Here is a 23,517-nt window from a genome sequence, read left to right as displayed (position 1 = left end):
CCACCCATCTCATGTTAACTAAAGCACAAGTCTGTATGGTTTAGCCTTGTGTGCCGAAGGTTTGGAAGATCAGACTCTGTCTCCATCCAGTGGAGGTTTCATGTAACTCTTATGCATGAATATTAGGATGTCTTAGTACATAGTCCGTCCCCAATGACAGCAGCATTATTTGAGAATGATCCAAAGTTCATATTTTGCTTTAAAACATCAGACTGTCTGCACAAATGAGTTTTACATAGTGCCATGGATTTGGATTAGTGAACTAATAAAAGTATCAGAAACTGGGAATTTACAAGGTAATCTGACTCTTCTATTATATATGAAATTATATCAAAACATACAATACTTGCATTTGGAGTTCCTGCATACCTGTGTGTGTGTGTGTGTGTGTGTGTGTTGTGTGTGTGTGTGTGTGTGTGTGTGTGTGTGTGTGTGTGTGTGTGTGTGTGTGTGTGTGTGTGTGTGTGTGTGTGTGTGTGTGTGTGAATAAATACATTTACATTTATTAATTTGGCAGATGCTTTTAAGGAACTTAAATTGCATTAAAGATACACATCAAATTTCTGCATTCCATGGGAATCAAACCAGCTGGTAACATGCATCACTATTACCGGAAAGTCTGGTCATTTAAAGGCTGTGGTTACTTTTTATTATTAAATGGTCTGTTATTAAATTAAATATTTTTAGATTCCTTTTAAAAAGTCCATTTATCAATCTGCTAGTTTTATTCATTGCCAGATGTCATTTCTAAAAGTTATTCATAGATAGACTGTACTACACTTATAATACAATCATAACTTTGGAGTTGGACTTTGGGAGTTGTCATTCCTATTGGGACAACTGAGGTTTTGGGGGAGGCCAAAAGAGATACTACTTTTAAAATAGACCACCTGTGTTTCTTTGGCACCCAAAGTAGATGTGTACAGTGCTGGTATAGTGCTGGTTTATGCATGTTAGTGCTGGTCAGTGCTGGTATATTGCTGGTCATGGCTGGTTAATGCTGGTATATTGCTGGTCCTGGCTGGTTAATGCTGGTACAGTGCTGGTTTATGTTGGTTAGTGCTGATCCTGGCTGGTTAATGCTGGTCAGTGCTGGTATAGTGCTGGTTTTTGCTCGTTAGTGCTGGTCCTGGCTGGTTAAAGCTGGTCAGTGCTGGTTTATGCTGGTATATTGCTGGTTAATGCCAGTATAGTGCTGGTTTATGCTAATATATTCCTGGTCCTGGCTGGTTAATGTTGGTCAGTGCTGGTATAGTGCTGGTTTATGTTGGTTAGTGCTGGTATAGTACTGGTCCTGGCTGGTCTAGCTGGTGGACCAGCATATCCATGTTGTTCCCAAGCAAAATGGAGCTGGTGATGCTGGTTCAACAGCAGGGTTGAGTGTCAGTAGGCCAGCTGTCTATATGCAAGTTCAGAATTACTTTATGGGGACAAAAAGTTTTTGCTTGCATATTTCCCTATTTAACACATTAAGTATGCAAAGGAAAATCAATATAGGGTTAAAACATGATTTATTGAATTATATGATAACTTTGTAATTTCGTTTGCTCCCTCTGAAAATAGAACTGAAAATTTTATAGTTGCATTATTAATCAATGTCGCTGGTAAAATGTTTCTAATAATATAAAAATAATATATTAATATTACTTGGTCTTTAACTACAAACACAAACCAGTTTCAAAAGGAACATGATACAGTGGGTACGGAAAGTATTCAGACCCCCTTAAATTTTTCAATCTTTGTTATATTGCAGCCATTTGCTAAAATCATTTAAGTTCATTTTTTTTCCTCATTAATGTACACACAACACCCCATATTGACAGAAAAACACAGAATTGTTGACATTTTGAACATTTATTAAAAAAGAAAACGGAAATATCACATCCTAAGTATTCAGACCCTTTGCTCAGTATTTAGTAGAAGCACCCTTTTGATCGTATACAGCCATGAGTCTTTTTGGGAAAGATGCAACAAGTTTTTCACACCTGGATTTGGGGATCCTCTGCCATTCCTCCTCGCAGATCCTCTCCAGTTCTGTCAGGTTGGATGGTAAACGTTGGTGGACAGCCATTTTCGGGTCTCTCCAGAGATGCTCAATTGGGTTTAAGTCAGGGCTCTGGCTGGGCCATTCAAGAACAGTCACGGAGTTGTTGTGAAGCCACTCCTTTATTATTTTAGCTGTGTGTTTAGGGTCATTGTCTTGTTGGAAGGTGAACCTTCGGCCCAGTCTGAGGTCCTGAGCACTCTGGAGAAGGTTTTCGTCCAGGATATCCCTGTACTTGGCCGCATTCATCTTTCCCTCTATTGCAACCAGTCGTCCTGTCCCTGCAGCTGAAAAACACCCCCACAGCATGATGCTGCCACCACCATGCTTCACTGTTGGGACTGTATTGGACAGGTGATGAGCAGTGCCTGGTTTTCTCCACACATACCGCCCTTAGAATTAAGGCCAAAAAGTTCTATCTTGGTCTCATCAGACCAGAGAATCTTATTTCTCACCATCTTGGAGTCCTTCAGGTGTTTTTTCATGTGTCTTGCAATGAGGAGAGGCTTCCGTCGGGCCACTCTGCCATAAAGCCTGACTGGTGGAGGGCTGCAGTGATGGTTGACTTTCTACAACTTTCTCCCATCTCCCGATTGCATCTCTGGATCTCAGCCACAGTGGTCTTTGGGTTCTTCTTTACCCTCTCCTCACCAAGGCTCTTCTTCTCCCCCGATAGCTCAGTTTTGGCCGGACGGCCAGCTCTAGGAAGGGTTCTGGTCATCCCAAACATCTTCCATTTAAGGATTATGGAGGCCACTCTGCTCCTAGGAACCTTAAGTGCAGCAGAAATTTTTTTGTAACCCTGGCCAGATCTATGCCTTGGCACAATTCTGTCTCTGAGCTCTTCAGGCAGTTCCTTTGACCTCATGATTCTCATTTGTTCTGACATGCACTGTGAGCTGTAAGGTCTTATATAGACAGGTATGTGGCTTTCCTAATCAAGTCCAATCAGTATAATCAAACACAGCTGGACTCAAATGAAGGTGTAGAACCATCTCAAGGATGATCAGAAGAAATGGACAGCACCTGAGTTAAATATATGAGTGTCACAGCAAAGTGTCTGAATACTTAGGACCATGTGATAATTCAGTTTTTCTTTTTTAATAAATCTGCAAAATGTCAACAATTCTGTGTTTTTCTGTCAATATGCTTGGTGTGTGTACATTAATGAGGAAAAAATGATTTTAGCAAATGGCTGCAATATAACAAAGAGTGAAAAATTTAAGGGGGTCTGAATACTTTCCGTACCCACTGTATGTAACACATGCACAAGTTTTGTTTTGTTCTTGCTGGGATCATATCAAAACCCAAAAGACAACAAATGCTGGTCCACCAGCACACCAGCATCCCAAGCATCAATTAACAATGTGTATTACTTAAATGCAAATAAATGCCAAATGCAAACTCTCCATTCTGTAAGAAACTCGCATTGACTCTGAGCAGCTTTCCAAGCACATAATGTTTGATCTCTCCTCAGGATGGAGGGCCACCAGAGCAGCTTTAGCAGGAACCTCTGGAACCAGGGAGGTTGAGAGAGAAGCTCTGGGACTGGAGCAGCTTGATCACCAGATCTTCCTGAGGCTATGAAAGGAAACACTGGGGCAGCCTTGGCTGGAGTTTCTTTGGCAGCATGAATCTCTGCACCGCCATGAGAGGAACCTTTGTGGTGGGCAACAGTGTGACCCGGATGGTCATGCAGCTGGAGCTCCATGTTCTAAGGTTTCAGCAGCAAGAACTGGAACAGGAAGCTCTGGGACCAAGGTTGCTCTGAAAAGGCATACTGTCAAGTGACCTCTTTGGTGCCTGTCACTCTGACCTCTCTTATCTCAGTAGGTTCTGGAGCAGCAGCATCAGGATTGTTTAGGGTGGCTTTCACAGTGATTTCTGGAGCCACTATGACAGAATCCATGAGAGCCGTTTGCCTGTGGCAGGAAGCGGCAGTTTGAGGGACCTCTGGGACCAGCAGAGGTGTGAAATGGGCATCCTGGGACTTTCAAGTCGGGACCCTCTCTGGAGCCTCAGCAGGTTCTTGAGCAGTGACATGAACCTTTATGGCAGCCTTAACATGCCTTTCTGGCGCGGCCCTGACAAGATCTCTCAACCCAAGGCAGCTGAGAAAGGGGGATCTGTGGCCATGACTGAGTGCTCTCATGCATCTGTGACATGGATCTCTGGGATCCAGACACCAGCGGCAGGAACTTCTGGAGCAGCAATGAGAGGGGCTTGACAGGGAGCTCAGGGTGACTCCATTATTACAGTTTTTCTCAGTCGCTTTGGTTCATTTCTCGAATCATCCTTAAGCCCCGTTCACACCGCCAGCAACACACAGCGACAGAGCAACATAATCCTATTCATTTTCAATGGAGCTCTGGCGACTTCCGGCGACATAAGTGACAGTGACCATTGGCGAAGGAATGTGGCGTGTCAAGCGATGCGAGTCAAGTGACAAAAGTTCAGAATTCTTCAACTTTATGCAAATAAGAAGCAAATTTCTCGAGCGACAACCGATGGGAGTGAAGTCAGTGGAGAGCACGTGACTCATCTGCTGTAGTGCAGTGTTACGGGGTAACTAGGCAAAAGTAGTGGGAACACCCAGTAGTGACCTCAATTGCCAGCCACAAGTGACAAACAGTGAAAAAGTCGCTGGTGGTGTGAACGGGGCTTTAATATAGACCCCTTAATCGCCTACGTCACTGTGACGTCACCGCTCTAGCTGGAGGCAAAACATAAGGAAGAACTCATAGCAGGCACGCTAAAAGTTTGAGGTTTTGACTTTAAAATGTCGTCTTGTTGTGTTTTTGGCTGCCAGAATAGAAGGAACAGCACTTTTGGTTCAAAACTAAAGTTTCACCGGATCCCGGCCGACATTCCTTCACAGAAATCAAGAATACAATTGTGGTTGAATGCAATACGGCGTACAGACTAGACAGAGACGATCATAAATAATGCTCGTGTTTGCAGTGCACACTTCATATTAGGTAAAATAATCTATGCATATGTACTGTTGTGTTTGGGTTTTATCTAGTACAAATCAGCAAGTTTATGTTTTATAGGTGAAAAGTCGCCAACCTTCAGCGCACTTGCTAGCTTAAATGTTAAACAAACATATAGCGATGTATGTGTGTGCCATCCTTTGAATGGTCTCCTAAAATAATCCACATTGCTAATCATAGTTAGCCCAGCGATAGGTTACATTAGACAATAAGCCTTGACCAAATTCCCCAAACCACCCGAAAGTAATTCATATGTTGTCTAGGGAATATCCAAAACCTGGTTTAAAATGTTTCCAATGAGAACAAGATACAAGAACTACACCAGGCTTAGGTAAAAATAAATAAATAAATAAATAAGGCTACTGTAATGTTATCCACTCGTCATTATATTTTGGTCAGATAACCAGTTTGGTCAGTGAACTGAGTGATCAGCTGAATTAATTGATAAATGTATGCTAACTCCCACTTTTTTTACTATTATTTTTTTTGTCACGGTCCCGCAGAGTCAGTGACTGTACATATTCGGACAGCTCCGAAACTTCTTCTGCATCCATGTTTAATAAATCCCTCCTAAATCGTGCTAGTTTACGCTTGTCTACATTGCGTCTGCGCCTCTTTTTGCCTCCAGCTAAGCCCCGCCCACCCGCAGACGTTGCAATGTTTACAAACTTTTAAGGGGTCTATTTGCAAAGAAGTATGTGCATTTCTCAAAACAATTGGTACAAACAGCACCACACAATGGATTACCTGCAAAAGCCTGTAACTTACTTAAAATCTTTAGTTTATCTCTCAAAAGTACACACTAAAAAAAGTTGGGTTAAAAATAACCCAACAAGTAACCCAACTATGGGTTGGTATAGCACCTTCCCAACTGTGGGTTATTTTTAACCCAATGATTGGGTTAAAAGCCAGTTGGGTTAAAAAATAACCCAACAGTTGGGGGGTTAACTATTACTTTTATTCATGAGATTATTTTAATGAATAAAATACACAGTTTTCAAATACAGATGTTTTATTTAAGTAGAAAAGACAATAAATCTGCTTTAAAAACAGTTTTTAAGTTTTAAATGACAAATTTACTCAATATTGATGAGCCTAGTATTTAATATAAATGTGCACAATTATATTGAATTCAAAATACACGAGTGAACATGCAGAACACATGGCAAACAAATGTTGAAGTACAAATATTCAAAATACACATTAAATTCAAAACAAATATACACAAACAATATACATAAATTCAAATACATGTTAAATTCAAAACACAAATATCAACATACAGTACAAATATTCAAAACAAATGTGCACATATGGTTTACCAATTCAAAACCTACACAGATTCACATAATACACATTTTAAAACAGATGTGCACATACAGTACAGAAATATACAACCTAAACATCTGTGCACATACGGTATACAAATTCAAACCACAAATGTGCACATACCAGTATACCAAAAACTACACAAATGTGTACACCAAGGACATACCTTTATACTTCAAGAAATAAACATATCCTTAATAAAAAATGCTACAGTGGTCACCATATGCATTGTGTTATAAACACCTTAAAGGGAAAGTTCTTCCAAAAATGAAAATTCTGTTATTAATTACTCACCCTCATGTCGTTCTAAACCCGTAAGACCTCCGTTCATCTTTGGAACACAAGTTAGTATGATTTTTGTTGATTTTTGGAAGCTCTCTGACCCTCCCATAGACAGCAAGGGTCCTTACACCATCAACGTCCAGAAACTTAGCAAGGATTGGTAAAATAATCTTTTCTTTACAAAGAAATCCATTTATCTAAAACATAAGTAAAAACATGTTTAGTATAACACATTTAATATAAATGCAAAATTGTTATAGCTTCATAAGAAAAAATTACTATAATTACAGGCTATTCCATTATTCCTGTAATGGCTTTAATACAATATGCATGGCTATATAAAATAATTATAGCCTATGTTTGTGTTGTTGTTGTTTTTTTGTTTTTTTGTTTTGTTTCTGATACACTGACGAATGGCTTGTTTTACGCTCTGTTGTAGGAGTAACGTAACGTTATGTAGTCTTGGGGCGCTGGTACGAATTTTCTGCTAAAAGAGCGGATTGCCTTGCGACTCTGCTCTTTCGTCTGAGTTTTGAACTTCTATAACAGAAAATTCAGCGAATTCAAACGCTTGGTGTCTGTCGCATGACTGATGTGTGAGCTCGGCTCGGCTCGCTCGAGCAGCTTCAGTCACTGGTCCGATCCGATAAATGGTCCGTGCGGCTTTTCTAGCCTAAAGATTTCGGCGCCCTTTCACATTTCACCAGACATTTTTATTAACGTTAAGTAATACTTCTCTAAACGGTTTTGCTAGTCTTTCAGCTAATGTTTTTATTTATTAATGCTAGCAAGCAAACGGGAATAGCATATTCATTTACAATCGATCTGGGGAAGAACTGACTAAAGGGAATTAAAACTTCGTTTTTTTTAAATAGTTTTACGATTTAATTAACGTTTCAGTACACATTACTTAATGTAATAACAGTTATATACATCATAAAATTATATTAACATTATATTAACAGTTACTTACCTTTCATAATCAGGCAGGTTGCCGCTGATGTCCACTGAGTCGCTGACTGGACCGTTAAAATTTGAACCGGAGTGAGGCGGGAACCATGTTTAACACAACAGTTGGGTTATAACTAAAAATAACCCAACGCCGAAAATAAATGATCCAACAAATTTTAAGATAACCCAACACAATGACCCAATATGTGTAACCCAACGGTTGGGTTAAAAAAACAACCCAACGTTTTTTACTGTGTAAGTATTTATGTCAGTCAACATATCAGTGCCATCAGAATGAAAAGCCCTTGAGTCATAGATCACAAACAAGATAGTCAAAATGCTTAGTCATGTTGTCAATATTACAGTGCACTCTGTTAGTATTACCTGCTGTAAACTATGGCAACAGTTTGGATGAAAGTTACTGTATTGAATTCCAGAAAGCTGCACTCCTTACGTATGCCATATATCCATTTTAAAAGTACAAATTTACACATTACTGTGTGGGGTATTGATTGAAAGAGACTGGATATGATTCTCACACACACACACACACACACACACACACACACACACATACATAAAAAAGTCATTGTGACTTACAACGTCATTGTGACATATAAAGAAATAAGGGCACAAAGGCAAAAATACAAAATTATAAAGGCAAACACAGGAAACACCCCTTAGACAGAACTTTGCTTTTGCACTGTATGAGGAATTGTAGTGCAGTCTGTCTACACCTCCTGATGTGCCAGTCAGTCGGCCCACAGATTCTCCTCTACATCACAACGAATATCTTCCTTTGCAATGCAACGTGGAATTGGTGTCAAGTGAACCATCTCACAACTTCATTTATGTGAATGAGACTGGCTTCAACTTGACCAAAAGCAGACACAGCGGCCACAGAACTACTGTTGATTTGCCAGGCCAATGGAGAGGAAATATCCATTGTCAGAATTTGTAACTCTAGTGTTGTCCTATGTCTATATATGCTTTCCAATTGAAGGTTCATGAGATGCACCTTTGAGCAATTTCAGAGGTTATTAGCTGATCTACACTCTCTTCATTTGTGAAAGTCAAGATTCACCTGCACAATTCATGACAAATTTACAAAAACTCTAATAGAAATATGTTTATGACAACTAGATCAACCATTTTGCATTTAATGACTAATGCCTAGATTTTTTGGGGGGTAAGACTGTTGCATAGAGAACTATATAATACATTTTGAGCAGCATGACATTAGCAACTGTAGGAATAGACAGACAAATGTACATAATCAGTTGCATGAATGTACCAAAGCCATCGCAACTTGTTCAAAAGAATGAGAAACTGGTTTTAGGATGTGTACAAATGACTAGATGATGTGGAGGTTGTACAAGTAGTTTTGAGAATTTCATTTCTGATTTGAGAAATGCACCAAAGCGACTGAGAAAAACTGTAAAAATATGATTGAATGGTGACTTAACTAACATCCGTAGGCAAGTAGTTCTGTAAGATGCTAAAACTACTGCCTCAAGCCAAGGCGCCAGACACAACCAAGGCCTGCCAGCACTGCAAGACGTTAAGGCTGGAGAGATGGACCCTTGTTAGCCCACCAGATACAAAGCTGACCCTCTCCTCCATCACCTACAGAGGGACCTGCAACACAATAAGATATTGTACAAATTAGAAAAACATACTTCATAAGGTTTAAAAATACAACTTGTCATCTGTGTAGTATATAAGGATTGACTGAATGAGAGTTGCAGCAGTTAATGAAAGGTAATGTTAAGAAGCTCATGTCCATATTCAAATAATCAAACCAACAAAAAGCCAAAAAATAAAACTAAATAAATAAACAAACAAGCAAATGGCAAAATATCTGAACCAGTCATGGAAGAGCATCTCCTCCAGATGAATCCTCTGCTCTGGGTCACTCTTCAGGCAACCTCGAATGAAACGGCAGCATTCTGTGCAAAAAGATGGAGAGAAGTCTGATTATTACCTTTAAAGGGTTAGTTCATCCAAAAATGAAAATTCTCTCATTAATCCGTCTCCCCGAGTTACATTTTGGAGAGTACCCCAGAACGTAATCAGCGTTGTATACGTTCAGCATGCGTGTACTGTTTACTGAACGTAGTCGGTGTTCTTCAACTTTACACTTGCTCTCTAAGCTGGGAGATATTCCTGCATTATCCATTATAAAGCCACTGTTTTTTCTGTTTTGTGTGATTAAGAATTACAAGTGTCTGATCCATTCATCCGATGTCGTTGAGATCTGGAAAAGGCGGGTGATCATCCTAAACAGCAGCACCCCCAGCGACCATGCCGTCGCCTGTTTCGCACAGTTCTCGCCCTTCTCAAAGTATTCAGGGGGACAGTACCTTGCTGTCCCTGAAGGAAAGAGTTTGCCACATGTGTAAGTTTGCTTTACCACTTTTTTTCTCACTTTACTCTAACTGTAATGGCATTTCATTTTAGTCAACAAAAATTAAATTATCCTTTGCTTTCTGAGAATGTTGTTAGTCCATTGTTCATTTTCTGCTGTGTCCTGCCTGATTAGCACATGGAGGGACTACTTGTTTTTAGATAACACATTCTACTGTAAGTGATGTTGGACGAGCTTCTCAAGAGGTCTCCACAGCCGAAATCGATCAATTTGACCTCCGGGGTCTCCGTGCTGGATGGGGCCTCATCATTGACCTGCTCCACCTGAGCCTTGGTGGACTCGGAGCGAGAGAAACATGTGAATAAAGAGGAAAACCACCTGCGAAACCTCCTCTTTTTCTGCCTCTTCTTCTGTTTTCTCTGCCCCTCTCTCTCCCTCACCCACAGGCGTCTCGTCAGGACCCCGTTCACACACTCACCTCCTCTCTCCGAAGTGCATTTTGATCATCGGTTGTGAATTATTTGTCTAGTGTTTTGAAAAATGTCAAGAAGGTTCTTATATCAAAGCAAAAATGATTGTAAAAGAAATTGTAAATCTTGGTTTGATGATCATCTGTCTAATGCAGTGACATACATTTTCAGAGAAGCTGAACGGTCCATATACTTTTTACAACACGTAAAATACACAAAAGTTTCTTCTCGTCTGAATGTCTTCCAGTATGTACAGAATTCACTGAAATGCTATTGCAAAACATAATATTGTAGAATTTTAGTTTGAAGGACAGAACTTATATAAATCATGTTCCAGTTTTTGAAACCAACAGAAAACAATCAGATTTATTTAATTAGTAATTTATTTTTTATATATTTGTTTATTTATTTTTTGCTTAAAACTTTTCTCACGGTCTGTTAGATGATTCATCTGAAGTGGCTGGTGGGAAGCCAGGTTTTTTTCTTTCTTTCTTTCTTTCTTTCTTTCTTTTTTTTTCTCTCACAGCCACATGATGGTGCAAGACATTGCTAACATTATAAAAATTATGTGCATCCTCCCACCAGGCTAAATCTCAGAAATTGTCTTTCTTTTTTGTTTTTTTTGGCTTTTCTTTCCTTCTTGTTTTTGTTCTTGTCTTTTGTAATTTGTTTTTCTTGGATGACGGTTATAAATACTGGTGTTTTGTTCAGTTTAAATATAAGAGGGCAGTAGGTCATAGCAGTATTTACTCAGCAGACCTTCCTGAAGGGCCAACATAAGCCTTAAAGGGATAGATCACCCAAAAATAAAAATCCTGTCTTTATTTTCTCACCCTAAAGTTGCTCCCAACCTGAGTTTCTTCCTGAAGAATTTTAATTTTGGGGTGAACTATGGCTTTAAGATTTTTTTTTTAGTCTCACTCACTCTTTTTGTCTATACAATAAATGTGTATATTTATTAATATGTTGTATTTGGGACATATATAGAAAGAAACAATGAAAGCAACCAATTATATATATATATATATATATATATATATATATATATATATATATATATATATATATATATATATATATATATATACAGTTGAGCTCAACCAAAAGAAATAAAGTAATACAGGTTTGGAACAAATCGACACATTGTAGACATAACAGATAACAGAAAATGTAAAGTTGTGTTTACAAATCTGAAATGATTAGATTTCATGTAATAATCATGCTTAGTTTGAAAAAAAAGAGCTTGCATATCCCTTAATGAGACACATATTAAGATAAAACAGTGTCACAGATCAATTCATTAATGCTTAATATTTAAACTCTTCAAAACATTTTATTAGAATCAACACGAACTTATTTCAGAAAATGTGTACTTTAGAATATAACTACATGTTGTATGTGGCTTTAAATAAATAATTGATCAGTCAGCTAATCAGTCAATCCAGTGTCTATGGTAACATCCTCAAAGCTAAACATGCACAAATAAGATGAGCAAAATATAAGTGGTTATATATCGAATCGAACACCTATGAATCGTGAATCGAATCGATTCGCTGGCTACTCAAAGATTCACACGCCTATCGCATACGTTCTGGTGCAAGAACAGAAAGGGCCAATGAATGAATCTTTTTGGTGAATTCATTTAAAACATTCCAAACACTGAATCCCCACTGATACGTTCCTCCAAAAAAAGAGTTAGCTGTTACCATAGACTGTATAAAAACTGACTCAAAAAAAAAATAAAATTAAAAAAATTAAAATAAAAAATACAATCGCATCTCGAGTCTCCTCGCCGTTGGCCGGTTGAAAAAATCGTCCATTATTCACATTAAAAATGTGTTTTTGCATACAGACTCCAACGTGAATATACGTACGTCATACTTTGACATTTTAAACCTATTTACTCTTTCACTACTCAGATGTATTTTATAAACCGCCAACTGGCAACGCCTCAGGCACGCAGAGGGCAGCTAAACCTCGCAGCCGTATATTTTGGGGTCCTTCAGCGTCAGACTGCTGCTTGCTCTGGACAGCATCTTCGTCAATGGCGGATTACGATAACTACGATGACCGGGCTTACGGGAGCTTCGGAGGGGGGAGAGGGTAAGGAAAGCCGCGTGAGAGCAGCGGTGAGGCGCGGGTGTGGCGGGAGGCGGCGGCGGGGCGCGTGTGAGCGCGGGACATCGAGCGCGGGTAGGCCACGCAGCAGCTCCCGCTGTGATGAATGAGGGCCGGCCACGAAACTCAGCCCACATGGGCTTCATGTCTCGCAGCCGACTCGTCGTTTCCGTGCACGCAGACGTTATGTAAAGCCTCGCTGCTCGTTTATTGTTACAGAATATGGTTATTGGTGTCATCATCGGTTTGAGTGATCAGTGCGGCGGCGTGTTTTAGCGCAGGGCCTCGATCAGGGCTCTGACTCCCGTCTGTATTACTCTGCTGTTTTTAAACCCACTGCATTACTTCTTATGAGTGGAACTCTTCTCATCTCCACTACTTCCATCTTTCTGCTCGTGCACTGTTGTAAAGTTATTGTTTGAAGTGCCTCGGGGTGTCGTTGAAATCCAGTGCACATGGAAATGATCACGTCCACGCAGGTGAGCGTTCAGCCTCTGCTCACGCTGTTCTCGGGTCAGCAGCACAAGTCCAAATCATAACTGAGATTTATTGTGTTTTCCGTCCATCAGATCGACCTGATGGCATGCACGTGTGTGCTATGGCTTTATTTGCATACCCGCGTGCTGCCCCTCTGACATTTATCAGCTATTAAATATAGAAACAGAAAGTAAGTGCTTATTGGATGAATGTAAACCTGGTAAAATGAGTTCTGTTTTGTACTTTAGGCTTCCCTGACCATGTTGCATCATTGCTAATAAGGAAAAAAAAGTTTGGAATGAGTTTTTGAAATAACTTGTTGTATTCATTTTAACAAAAATACAGTGAAAACTGTGATATTGTGAAATGTTATTGCAGTTTTCGTTTTTGATGCATTTTAAAAATAAATTTTGTCCTGTGATAAAATCTGAATGCTCAGCTTTCCAGTATCCAGTGTAGACTTGTGCCGGTATTTGGTAATGCGATATATCGCGGTAACGAATATGCACGATATTGTTATTGTGGGCACTTCTAAATACCGTGAATAATTATATATTACAAATTATTCAGAATTTGGAATGCATTTTAAGAATATTTTTTCCTATTAACTGCTCAAAATGCACGACACTGCTGTATGCTGCTTGAAAGAAGCATGCGCTCTGATGTAAACAAGCACGTAAGAGAAGCACATGGGGGAACACGTGATGCGCTGAATGAAAGCACATTCACTCTCTGACAGCAGATGGCGCTAAACTGCAGCCCTTACCCTGTAAACCCCATAAATAAAGCAGCTGCTACTTTCTAAACCATTTTTAAATAATTTTAAGTAGCCATTCAGATTTGTGGATGTGCTATGGTGTTCATCACAGAGCCAAATACTTTAATATTTAGACTTAATAGGCTATTTATTTTCAAACTTTTTTTTTTAAATCTGGACTACAACATGCCCTAGATATTGTTTGAAATTTTTTGATTCTTTATTGTTCATTCACACTTTACATTAGGGCTTCTTTAGTTAACAAACTGCCAATGAAAAATTCTTCTGAACATTCATTAATCTTAGGTATTCCAATATTTAATAACACATTGTTAAAATTGAAAATTGCAACTGTGCTATTTAATGAGCTAACATGAACTAAGACTTGTATTTTTTAACAAAGATTAATAACTTCTAAAGCAAATGCAGCTATTGCTCATTGTTTAGCTGTGCATTTATTGAATGAGCACTATGCGATGTCCGAACTGATTACACTATATTTTATGTATTGCACTATATTTTATGTAAAATCATTTTCTATTTTTAAACAGTCTTAAATTCTTTTTAAGTCAATTTTTAAATCATTTTCAAAGTTCTTAAATCGCTTGTTTTATTTTTGAGGTTATTTTTCTTCATGATTTTTTTTTACTTTCTTTTATGTAAAGCACTTTGAATTACCATTGTGTACAAAATGTGCTATATAAATAAACTTGCCTTGTGTTAATGCATAATGTTTTTGTTTTTGCTTTGGTTTAATGTTGAGTTATTATTTTTTATTGTTAAGTGTTGGTTTTTGTTGTTTTTTTTTATTTTGATGTTTAATGTTTTTAACTTTTTTTTTTATTTTTTGTTTTTTTGTTTTTTAATGTTCAGTTATTTTTGTTATAAGAAAAAAAGTTATTTAACCTGTTATACTGTATTATGACCACTTTTTTAAAACTAAATTTCAATACCGTGATAATACCGTATACCGTGACAAAAGCATTATCAATTAATCGCAACAGGAAAATTTGATACCAGCATATCCCTAATCCAGTGTCACACAGTCCTTCAGAAATCATTTTAATATGATTTAATTTGCTGCTCAAGAAACATTTCTGATTATTATCAGTGTTAAACTTATTTTTCAGGTTTCTTTGAATAGAATGGTCAAAAGAACAGCATTTAGCTCGGACAGAAAGCTTTTGTAATATTATAAATGTCTTTGTTACTTTTGATCAATTTAATGCATCCTTGCGGAATAGAAGTATTCATTTCTGTAATTACTTTCCAAAAAAATAAAATAAAAATTCTAGCTGAACCCGGGCTTTTGAATGCTCGTAGTGTATATTAGTACAAAAGCTTATTTGCTGCTTAATATTTTAGTGAAAACGGTGATGTGCAACTATTCAAAAGATCAGCAAGGATATATTAAATTGATCAAAAGTGACAGTAAAGACATTTATAATGTTATGTAAGATTTCCACTCCTCAAAAAAAAATCACAATAAATGTGTGTTGTGCGTTTATTAATTGAGGCTATCGAGTTTTGGCACCGGTATTGGGCAGGTTGACCAGTTGATGAGCTTGAAACGGCCAGATATTGGCTGATTAATGGTACAACATAAATGTCATCCATGTGTGAGGGTACCATGGTATTTCCATCTGGTCCCTAGCGCCGCAGTATTTTAAGTTTTTGATATCGCAGGGTTTTTTTGCGGTGGTACTCATTAGCTGTGGCCAGCACAGGACTGAAAACACCAGACAGAGCGGAGATGTCACGCTGTACACTCGTCTCAGGCCTCCGTCTGACAACAGAGGGAATGTCTGTAGTATACTGGATCCCAGCGGAAGCTCACAGATTGGCTTTGTATGGGATAGTGTTGTCACGGTACCAAAATTTCAGTATTCGGTTCGGATACCAGTGAAAATCCACGGTTCTCGGTACCAAAGCAAAACACAAAAATATGCTAATTAAGAAAAAAAACACGCTTTTTATCACTAAAAATAAAACCAATGGCATTCTTTATACTTATTTACAGTTGTTTAAAGTTTTTCTACAAGTAATATAATTATGAAAAACAGTAAACAAGTTTCACCCAAATTTAATTTGTCTTTTAATTAATGAAATTTAAACACATTTTATTTTTTGGTAAATAAAAGGGATTTGTTTTTAAAATTAAAAAATTTTTGAAATATTGTGATTTATTTCTTTAAAAAATAAAGTTTTATTAATTTTTTCAACAGTAGTAGCAGCAGTATCACATACATTCTACTAAATAATAGTATTATTTCTAGCACAACACGACAACAGTGCGTTTTTAAAAAGTTTCACGTATACACGACAATGTTTTCAAATCGATTTGCTTTTACACATATCCGCGAAAATGGACCAAAACGCTGTAATACACACGTCAGGCCAGTAGTTGGCGCTGTCACCTTGTTAGTAAACATTACCTGTAGGGAAGTGACGATTATATGTTGTATATGATGCATCTCTGCTGTTGGTTGTAATATTTGTGAAGTAAATCCACACGTGACATTGTTTGTGACATCCGTCATTGTTGTGTATGTTTGTTCGCGCTTGCCTTTATAATCGACACGTACTGCGCATGTCTACATACCTAACACGTACTACGCATGCGCATGACATCACGATAACTGTGGCGCTTTCAAAAACTTGCACTTTGAAACCCGTTTTCAGTCTCCAAAACACTGTTGTCGTGTAAACAGACAGGCAGAACGCACAAACTTTACCGTTTTTGGCTGAAAACATTGTGTAAACGGCCCCTTAATCTCCTATTACATACAGAAAATAAATAAAGATGCTTTCTGCAATATTTCAGTCCAAAGCACGTTGTGTCTGTTCAGTAGCACTTTATCACACTTTGTTACCAGTAATAGACCAATGTGTGGGCCAAGCCAATATGCAATTTGATGATTTTTAGGATTACTGATTTTTATTATTACTCATAACTGTCCAGTGTGCAGCAGACTAACAGAAGTGACCACACACCCACATTCCAGTTTCTCAAACCTTGTCAATGCTCATTTTTTTTTTTTTTTTCTAAGCAGATGGACAAACTTTCTCATGTGGCAGAGAGTCAAAGTACTGCAGCTGTTTGGAAGTCTTAGCGATTCTTACTACTTATCATTCTCAAGTGAAGGATTTCAGTGTTGATTGGTGCTCTGTTATATGTTGGACACATTAATTGGGGGCGTTTACAAGCAGAGATTTGAAACCATTCAGCGGTGCACAAAAATCATTTCAAAATCATTTGTGATTTATAGATTTCACCATGCGTGGAAGAGGTATTTGCTTTTTTTTTTCTCAGTGCTGTCAAACGGTTAATCACAATTAATCACGTGTATGTGCTGAGTACATTTAATGTGTATATAAATACACACACATACAGTGTATATTTTGAAAATACTTACATGCATTTACATGTATATATTTATATTCATATAAATTATCTATAAATATATTTAATATATAAACCAGGGCCTGAATTGTGTTTTGGAAAATGGGGGGGAATTCCCCCTTTAGTTGGCTCTTATGGGGGGATTTTTTAATTTGAGGGGGAAGTTAGGGTATTTTTTTAGACATATTTTTAAACTGCAATCACCCATTATATTTGTGTTTTAGAATTTATAATGTTGTTGATTCATATTTATATTGTGAGGAAGATACTTAAAAAAAAAAAAAAAAAACTTTTAGGCCACAGTTAGCCTACGTTTGGGATAGTTTTATTTTTAATACTATAGTGTCATTTGAAAACATTGCAATTGCATTTTAAAATACAACAACGAGCACCACGAAACCATTTAAAGAGGCGCATTCAGCGGTCTCCTTGACGGGAAACAGTCAACAAAAGTAAAATGATCTCAAATGTACAGCGCGCTCCCTTCATTTTATCAAATGATCATAATCACATATTCATTTTACAGTCCTGCTACTAGCATTTTATTCAGACTAAAACCCCTTTAATTTGGGTGAGAAGGCTTTTTTTCCGAGTGGCTTTTGCACATAATAATAATACCGCTGCAGACGCATTTTGCAGTATTAAGCTTATTCATTGATTGTTAATTTAAACGACGATCGATCATGGAAATGATCAAATATTGACATCCCTAAATGCAAATGAGTTGGATGGAAACCTGGCTGTTGTCTGCATCAAACCATGCTTCCGAACAAATGTCATTCACCGTTCTGTGCTGCTCCAGGACAGCTGTCTCTCCGAGCACGGTGCTGTCTGTGAGCAGGGCGGAGTAACGCTGCAGTGTTTGTGAGAGCTGCCACCTACTCCACCCCATTTACAGAGTGAAATTCTCTGACTACCTTTATCTCCCAGGACTGTTGTTGAATCTTCCAAAAGTTTTGGCTTGGGGTCCTACACATGCGGCAGCAGCACTTTCCACTGCACCAATAACACGGGGCTGCCCGCTGACGTGCCTGAATTTAAATCGGCGCTACTAAACACGGATATCGGCCGATGCCGATATATTAAAAAATGACAAATATCGGTCGACCTCTGGTTGGTATGTATTTGCCCGTTTACGCGCAAAGGTGTGCACTCTCAGATGCGTCTCTGTGTGCGTGCTTTGGGTGTAAGGCTGCTCACAAAAATGATCTTAAAGTCACAGAGCTCACAAGTACTGAATTGAGCACTTGAATGTTTAAAATTGTAAGACTCCAAAGCACGTGCAAATTATACATTCTGTCATCTGTCGTGAGCGTCTTTCACGTTGAAATATTTGCATAAATTTCCCGCGTTACAAGCGATGAAACTGTGGGAATCAGTAGAATTATGCACAGTCCCAACCACCCCATGCCGAAATTCAAGCCCTGATAAACATGCGTGCGTGTGTGTGTTTATGTATACATCATAAATATGAATAGTAGGCTACACTCACATGTTATGTAAACAAAAACTTTTATTTTGGATGAGATTATTAGCGATTAATCATTTGACAGCACTATTTTTCTTTGTTAGTTTCTATGAATCACACTTGAAAAATGTTCTTAGATCAAATGTATGGCTGTTTGTACTAGAGGTCGACCGATATTGGATTTTGCCGATACCGATAGCTAGGTTGGACCACACTGGCCGATACCGATTAATTGACCGATAGTTTTTAAAATGAATACTGAACAAAAACTAAAATAGTGCTTTATTTTAAAAAATATTGAGTTACAGAATTGTATATATTTTTTGCTCTTTTACCAATGAAAATTATTCCAAACAACAGCGCAGCTGAACCGTTGTTTTTTTGTTATTTTTGGTATGGAATTTATTGCTTGTTTGGTTGTTGATTCAGTTTCTTTCTCTTTAATAAATATTCTGGCGTTTTCAGTATTTTTTGAAACATTACTCTTAGTATTATTTCGTTGTAATCATCAGTCAGTGTGCGTCTTTCATGTGCAGTGTTTGAGTCCTGCTGGAAGCACACGTCTAGATCAATAACTTAGCTGCGTGTTGTTAGTTCTAGAAAGTGTAGAACTGATCAGGTTGTTTGTTTTTCGGACAGACCCCGAGGCGGTGGTGGCGGAGGCCCAGGCGGACCCCGGAAGCAGAAGGAGCTCCCCACAGAGCCGCCCTACACGGCGTACGTCGGCAACCTGCCCTTCAACACAGTGCAAGGAGACATAGATGCCATCTTCAAAGACCTCAGCCTCAGGAGCGTCCGACTAGTGCGAGACAAAGAGACAGACAAGTTCAAAGGTGGGCTGATCTTAAATTGTTTGCTTATTATTCATACTGGGTTTTCGCCTAAGTACTAAACTTTGTGCTGCGGACATGAATCAAACCTCAAAATGTGTGGCTAGTTTATCTTTGTGTTGCTCGACGGGTAGAACGTGGCTCCAGCAATGCCAAGGTCATGGGTTCGATCCTCAGAGAAACCACATGCTGTTAGATGTAACTTGAATTAATGTACTGTACTGAAAATCAATGTGAATAAACGCATCTACTTGATGATCAAATTGTTTTTGTTTTTGATCTCCAGGTTTCTGTTACGTAGAGTTTGACGACTTGGAATCTCTGAAAGAGGCTTTGACATACGATGGCGCTGTAAGTCACCTGATTACACTCTATTTTATTTTTTTTTTTTTTAGTTTTTGTGGTTGCGTTTTTTTGTTGTAATTATGAATAGGAATAGTTTTAGTTTTTTGTTTATGTTGATGGTGAAAGTTAATAATGATAAAGCCACGTAGGTATATCGATATATCGTTTCAGCATCGATATCACGATGTGCACATCCTCAAACAATTGAGAAGTGTTCCTGCTTTCTGTCGTGAATGTTAATCAAACAACAACAAAACAGAGAAAAATCACTTTTGTAGCTTTAACACAGATTTCATTTATACAATGAAGACTATGCAGTGTTATTTTACATTTGATTATTCAATTTCTGTATTGAATACTGTAAGACTTAACTTGAAAATATAAAGCATGGTTTATTTCATTTGTATCTTTTTTGCGATTATATTTATCTATGCCTTCAATTTGTTTATTTTCTATATCGATTTACTCGCCTGCAAAATCTCCCCAATCATTGAATATTTTTTTCCAAATAGAGCTATTCAAGTCATCTTTTTTTTTTCATATCGCAATATGTATAGCAGAAAAACTAAATATCTCAAGCTTTCTCCAGTATCGTGCAGCCCTAATAGATAAGCTTGACAGCTGTTTAAAACTTGCACTTTAGATCGAAAGTTTGGGGTCCTTAAGATTTTTTTAAGGAAATTATTAATACTTTTATGCAGCAAGGATGCATTAAAATTTATTTAAAAAAAATTAACTGTTACCAAAGTTTTCCGGAAAATGTGTTTTTGGTGGGTCAAAATTGGTCTTCGGTGGTGGCTGACCGACATGGTCATCCACACACAGCAAAGAGTACCCTAGTACCCATGATCCACAAGCCCAATATTGACAATAAATGTTAAATTTAAAATAAATACAATAAGAAACAGAAATACAATAAGAAACAATTTGTGATTTTTTTTTTTTTCTTATCCTATTTATTCATGAAAAAACGATCACTGTCAGGCTAGATAGTAAAAGAAAGCGATTACAACTTATTTTACATGTAAACATCATCGATACCAAAGTATATTTGAAATGTCAAAGGTATCACAATTTATCTGTTTACAAATTATGCAATTATCAGACACAGATATTACCTGTCAGTCTCACTGTCATCCTTTCTTGCCCTCTTTGCAAAAAAAGCTGTGATTTTTCCACAACTGGTTTTCATAGTTTTGAAAGATAAAATCCTTTTTTGATAGACCTGATAAGTATTTTAGTATAATCATATCAATTAAAACGTAGCATTAAAAATGTAGAGTTAAAAGGTGTAATAGTGTAATTTTTTTACCATATAAAATTTAATAAAATTAGCAGCTAGCTAGCAACAGCTTGCTTTGTGCTTTGATCTAGTTTCATCTCAATCCAGTCTAACTTTAAATGATTTTATAGGTAATTTACTACACATTGGCAGAGGCCTATACATACTGTGGATTATTAAGGCTAAATTTTACTAAACTTTTTCAGACCTTTATATTCATCTAAGGATCAAAACAAAAGTTCCACAAAAATAAGTAGCAGCACACAAACTGATGCTAAATATGGGATAAATTACATTTTTAAACATTACAATAGAAAGGCTGTTTAAAATTATATTTCCCAGTAGTATTGTTTTTACTGTATTTGTAATTAAATGAATGTAGCCTAGGTGAGAATAAGGGGCTGTGTTCAAAAAATCTTGCCACCCGCAAACTTCTGAGCGCTAGTGTACTGGTTTGAGAAGTTGTGTGTTAAGTATGAAGTTCTTTCACAGCTGCTAGGGGACCGATCTTTGAGGGTGGATATCGCAGAGGGCCGAAGGCAAGAACGTGGTGCCGGAGGCTTCGGCTTCCGGAAAGACGACAGAGGTACTCTGTGTGTGCGCCAATCAATATATCTAAATATTACCGTCGTGCATTAGCACGATCTCTTTATCTTGTACTTCTATTAGTGCTGCTTTCTCTTTCTTGCTGTTGATGTATTGCTTGTGTTTCCTTTCAAATGTTGTGGTCTTTAAATTCTCAGAAATGAGCAATGCTAGGGATTGGCGCTCCCATTGTATTTTTATTTATTTATTTATTTTTTAATAATAATAAAACAAGATATATGGTCATGTAGAGTAGCATGTATAGTTTACTGAAGTTTTTGGCATGTCGGATTTTTAACTTATTTACTTGCATTTTATAGAGTCCGATGGTAAATTAAGAATTTGTTCAGTTACAGGCACAACTCAAGTTGTGAATTTATTTATTTATTTATTTTTTAATTCAATAAAAAGACAAATTTGATCTTCAGGTGAAAGACCTTTTTTCTCTGATGCTAATCATTTAGTCCACTTCAACTTGCCCAGCCACAGTTGACTGCTAGTAGACATTATGATCTTTTATTTTAGAGAAAATATGACGAGTTACCCCAAAAATTTCAATACCATATGCTTAAAAAAAATAAAAAACGTTTTTGTTGAAATTCTTCGTGATGTGCCATAACCAGGATTTTGGTGGTACTGCCAACCCTTAAGCAATGCTCGATATTAGCTTTGTGTCTTCTGTCTCTTATTCTGAACGGTCTCCGCTTGGTTATATTGCATATAGCTACAAGTATTTAATTCACTGCTCATACTACACAAAAACGCATTTCTTAAGGGATAGTTCACCCATATAATTTTAATTCTGTAATTTACTCACACACAAGTTGTGGCAACCATGCGAGTAATCAAACGGTTTCTGGTCAAAATATTGTTTTTTACAGGGTTGGATCAACTCGAGGGTGAGTAAATGATGACGTAAATGTATTTTTGGGTGAACTATCTTTTTAAAGCCATGGCTTCTCACAGTCATTGTTCATGTACATGTTTTTCATCTTCGGATTTCTCTGTGCTTTTCTGTTTTTTCATCACTCAATAGAAAACCCTTTCCCTCTAACAAATGAATCTGCTTTCCTATAGGCTAAAACTTGCCTGTCCAGCTGCTGTCTTCCTGTTAGCACTGATGATCTGATGGGTTCAGTTGAACCGTTTCTCTTTCACCCTGATCTCAGCTGTGAATTGTTGCCCCTATTAAACAGCCCCCTGTCCTTTCAGGCCGTGGTGGCTCACGTGGGGCCAGAGGAGGGGGACGTGACTCCAGAGACGACTTCGACCAGTCTGGAGGAGGTGCGGCGTGTGAACAGGGCAAGAACTCGAACCCTTGGGGAATTAGCACTAGATGATCGGCTCTAGATAGTCATTTTAGCAAGAATCTGATATACCACACATCTGTGGCGTGATATGACCACAGACAATTCAGATGTGTTCCTCTGCTTGTAAAAATGATCAGAAAACACGTTTACAATAAACTTACTGGATGAACGCCTAGTAGGTTTGTAGGACAAGATTTCCATTACTTCATTGGATTGGGGGGGGGGGGGGGTGTTACAAAAAAAAGATATATATATATATAAAATAATTATTATTATTATATAAAATAAAAAAATATATATAAAATAATTATTATTATTAGTGTTATTATTATTATTAGTGTTGTTATTAATAATAATAATAATAACAACACAATCTTTTTTTAATTTAAAATTATTAAATTATTTTTTTTAATAATTATTTATTTGATATTTTCATTGCAGGTATGCACTGTAAAGTTATAATGCAATAATGGAAATAATTGTCAGCACCGTATTAAGTTATATA

General features: G+C 37.5%; 1 protein-coding gene and 1 long non-coding RNA gene across 3 annotated transcripts; both read left to right on the top strand.

The window, feature by feature from the left end:
• Positions 1–11,037, top strand: LOC109045057. Of its 2 annotated transcripts, none has more exons than XR_002010323.2 (3): positions 1–296; positions 9,816–9,997; positions 10,142–11,037. It is a non-coding gene; the product is annotated as an uncharacterized LOC109045057 (long non-coding RNA). The 2 variants fall into 2 exon arrangements; XR_006156528.1 differs by lacking the exon at positions 1–296 and adding an exon at positions 9,319–9,592.
• A 1,345-nt stretch (positions 11,038–12,382) lies between these two features.
• Positions 12,383–23,185, top strand: LOC122139782 (eukaryotic translation initiation factor 4H-like). The gene is made up of 5 exons (XM_042739040.1): positions 12,383–12,540; positions 19,300–19,493; positions 19,777–19,841; positions 21,610–21,703; positions 22,915–23,185. The coding sequence occupies exons 1-5, from the start codon at positions 12,482–12,484 to the stop codon at positions 23,040–23,042; spliced, it is 540 nt and encodes a 179-aa protein (XP_042594974.1). The 5' UTR covers positions 12,383–12,481; the 3' UTR covers positions 23,043–23,185.
• The last annotated feature ends 332 nt before the right edge of the window (positions 23,186–23,517 follow it).

Source organism: Cyprinus carpio, chromosome B15, assembly GCF_018340385.1.
Source record: "Cyprinus carpio isolate SPL01 chromosome B15, ASM1834038v1, whole genome shotgun sequence".
Taxonomy (NCBI): Eukaryota; Metazoa; Chordata; class Actinopteri; order Cypriniformes; family Cyprinidae; genus Cyprinus; species Cyprinus carpio.
The sequence above is the reverse complement of the archived record's forward strand: the minus strand, read 5'-3'. Positions and strand labels throughout refer to the sequence as shown.

Bases quoted from the DNA above. Each gene is read 5' to 3' on its own strand.
- LOC122139782 (XM_042739040.1), top strand. From the start codon at position 12,482: ATGGCGGATTACGATAACTACGATGACCGGGCTTACGGGAGCTTCGGA. The intron at 19,494-19,776 runs GTGGGCTGATCT...TTTGATCTCCAG, and splicing joins AGAGACAGACAAGTTCAAAG to GTTTCTGTTACGTAGAGTTT. The intron at 19,842-21,609 runs GTAAGTCACCTG...GTTCTTTCACAG, and splicing joins CTTTGACATACGATGGCGCT to CTGCTAGGGGACCGATCTTT.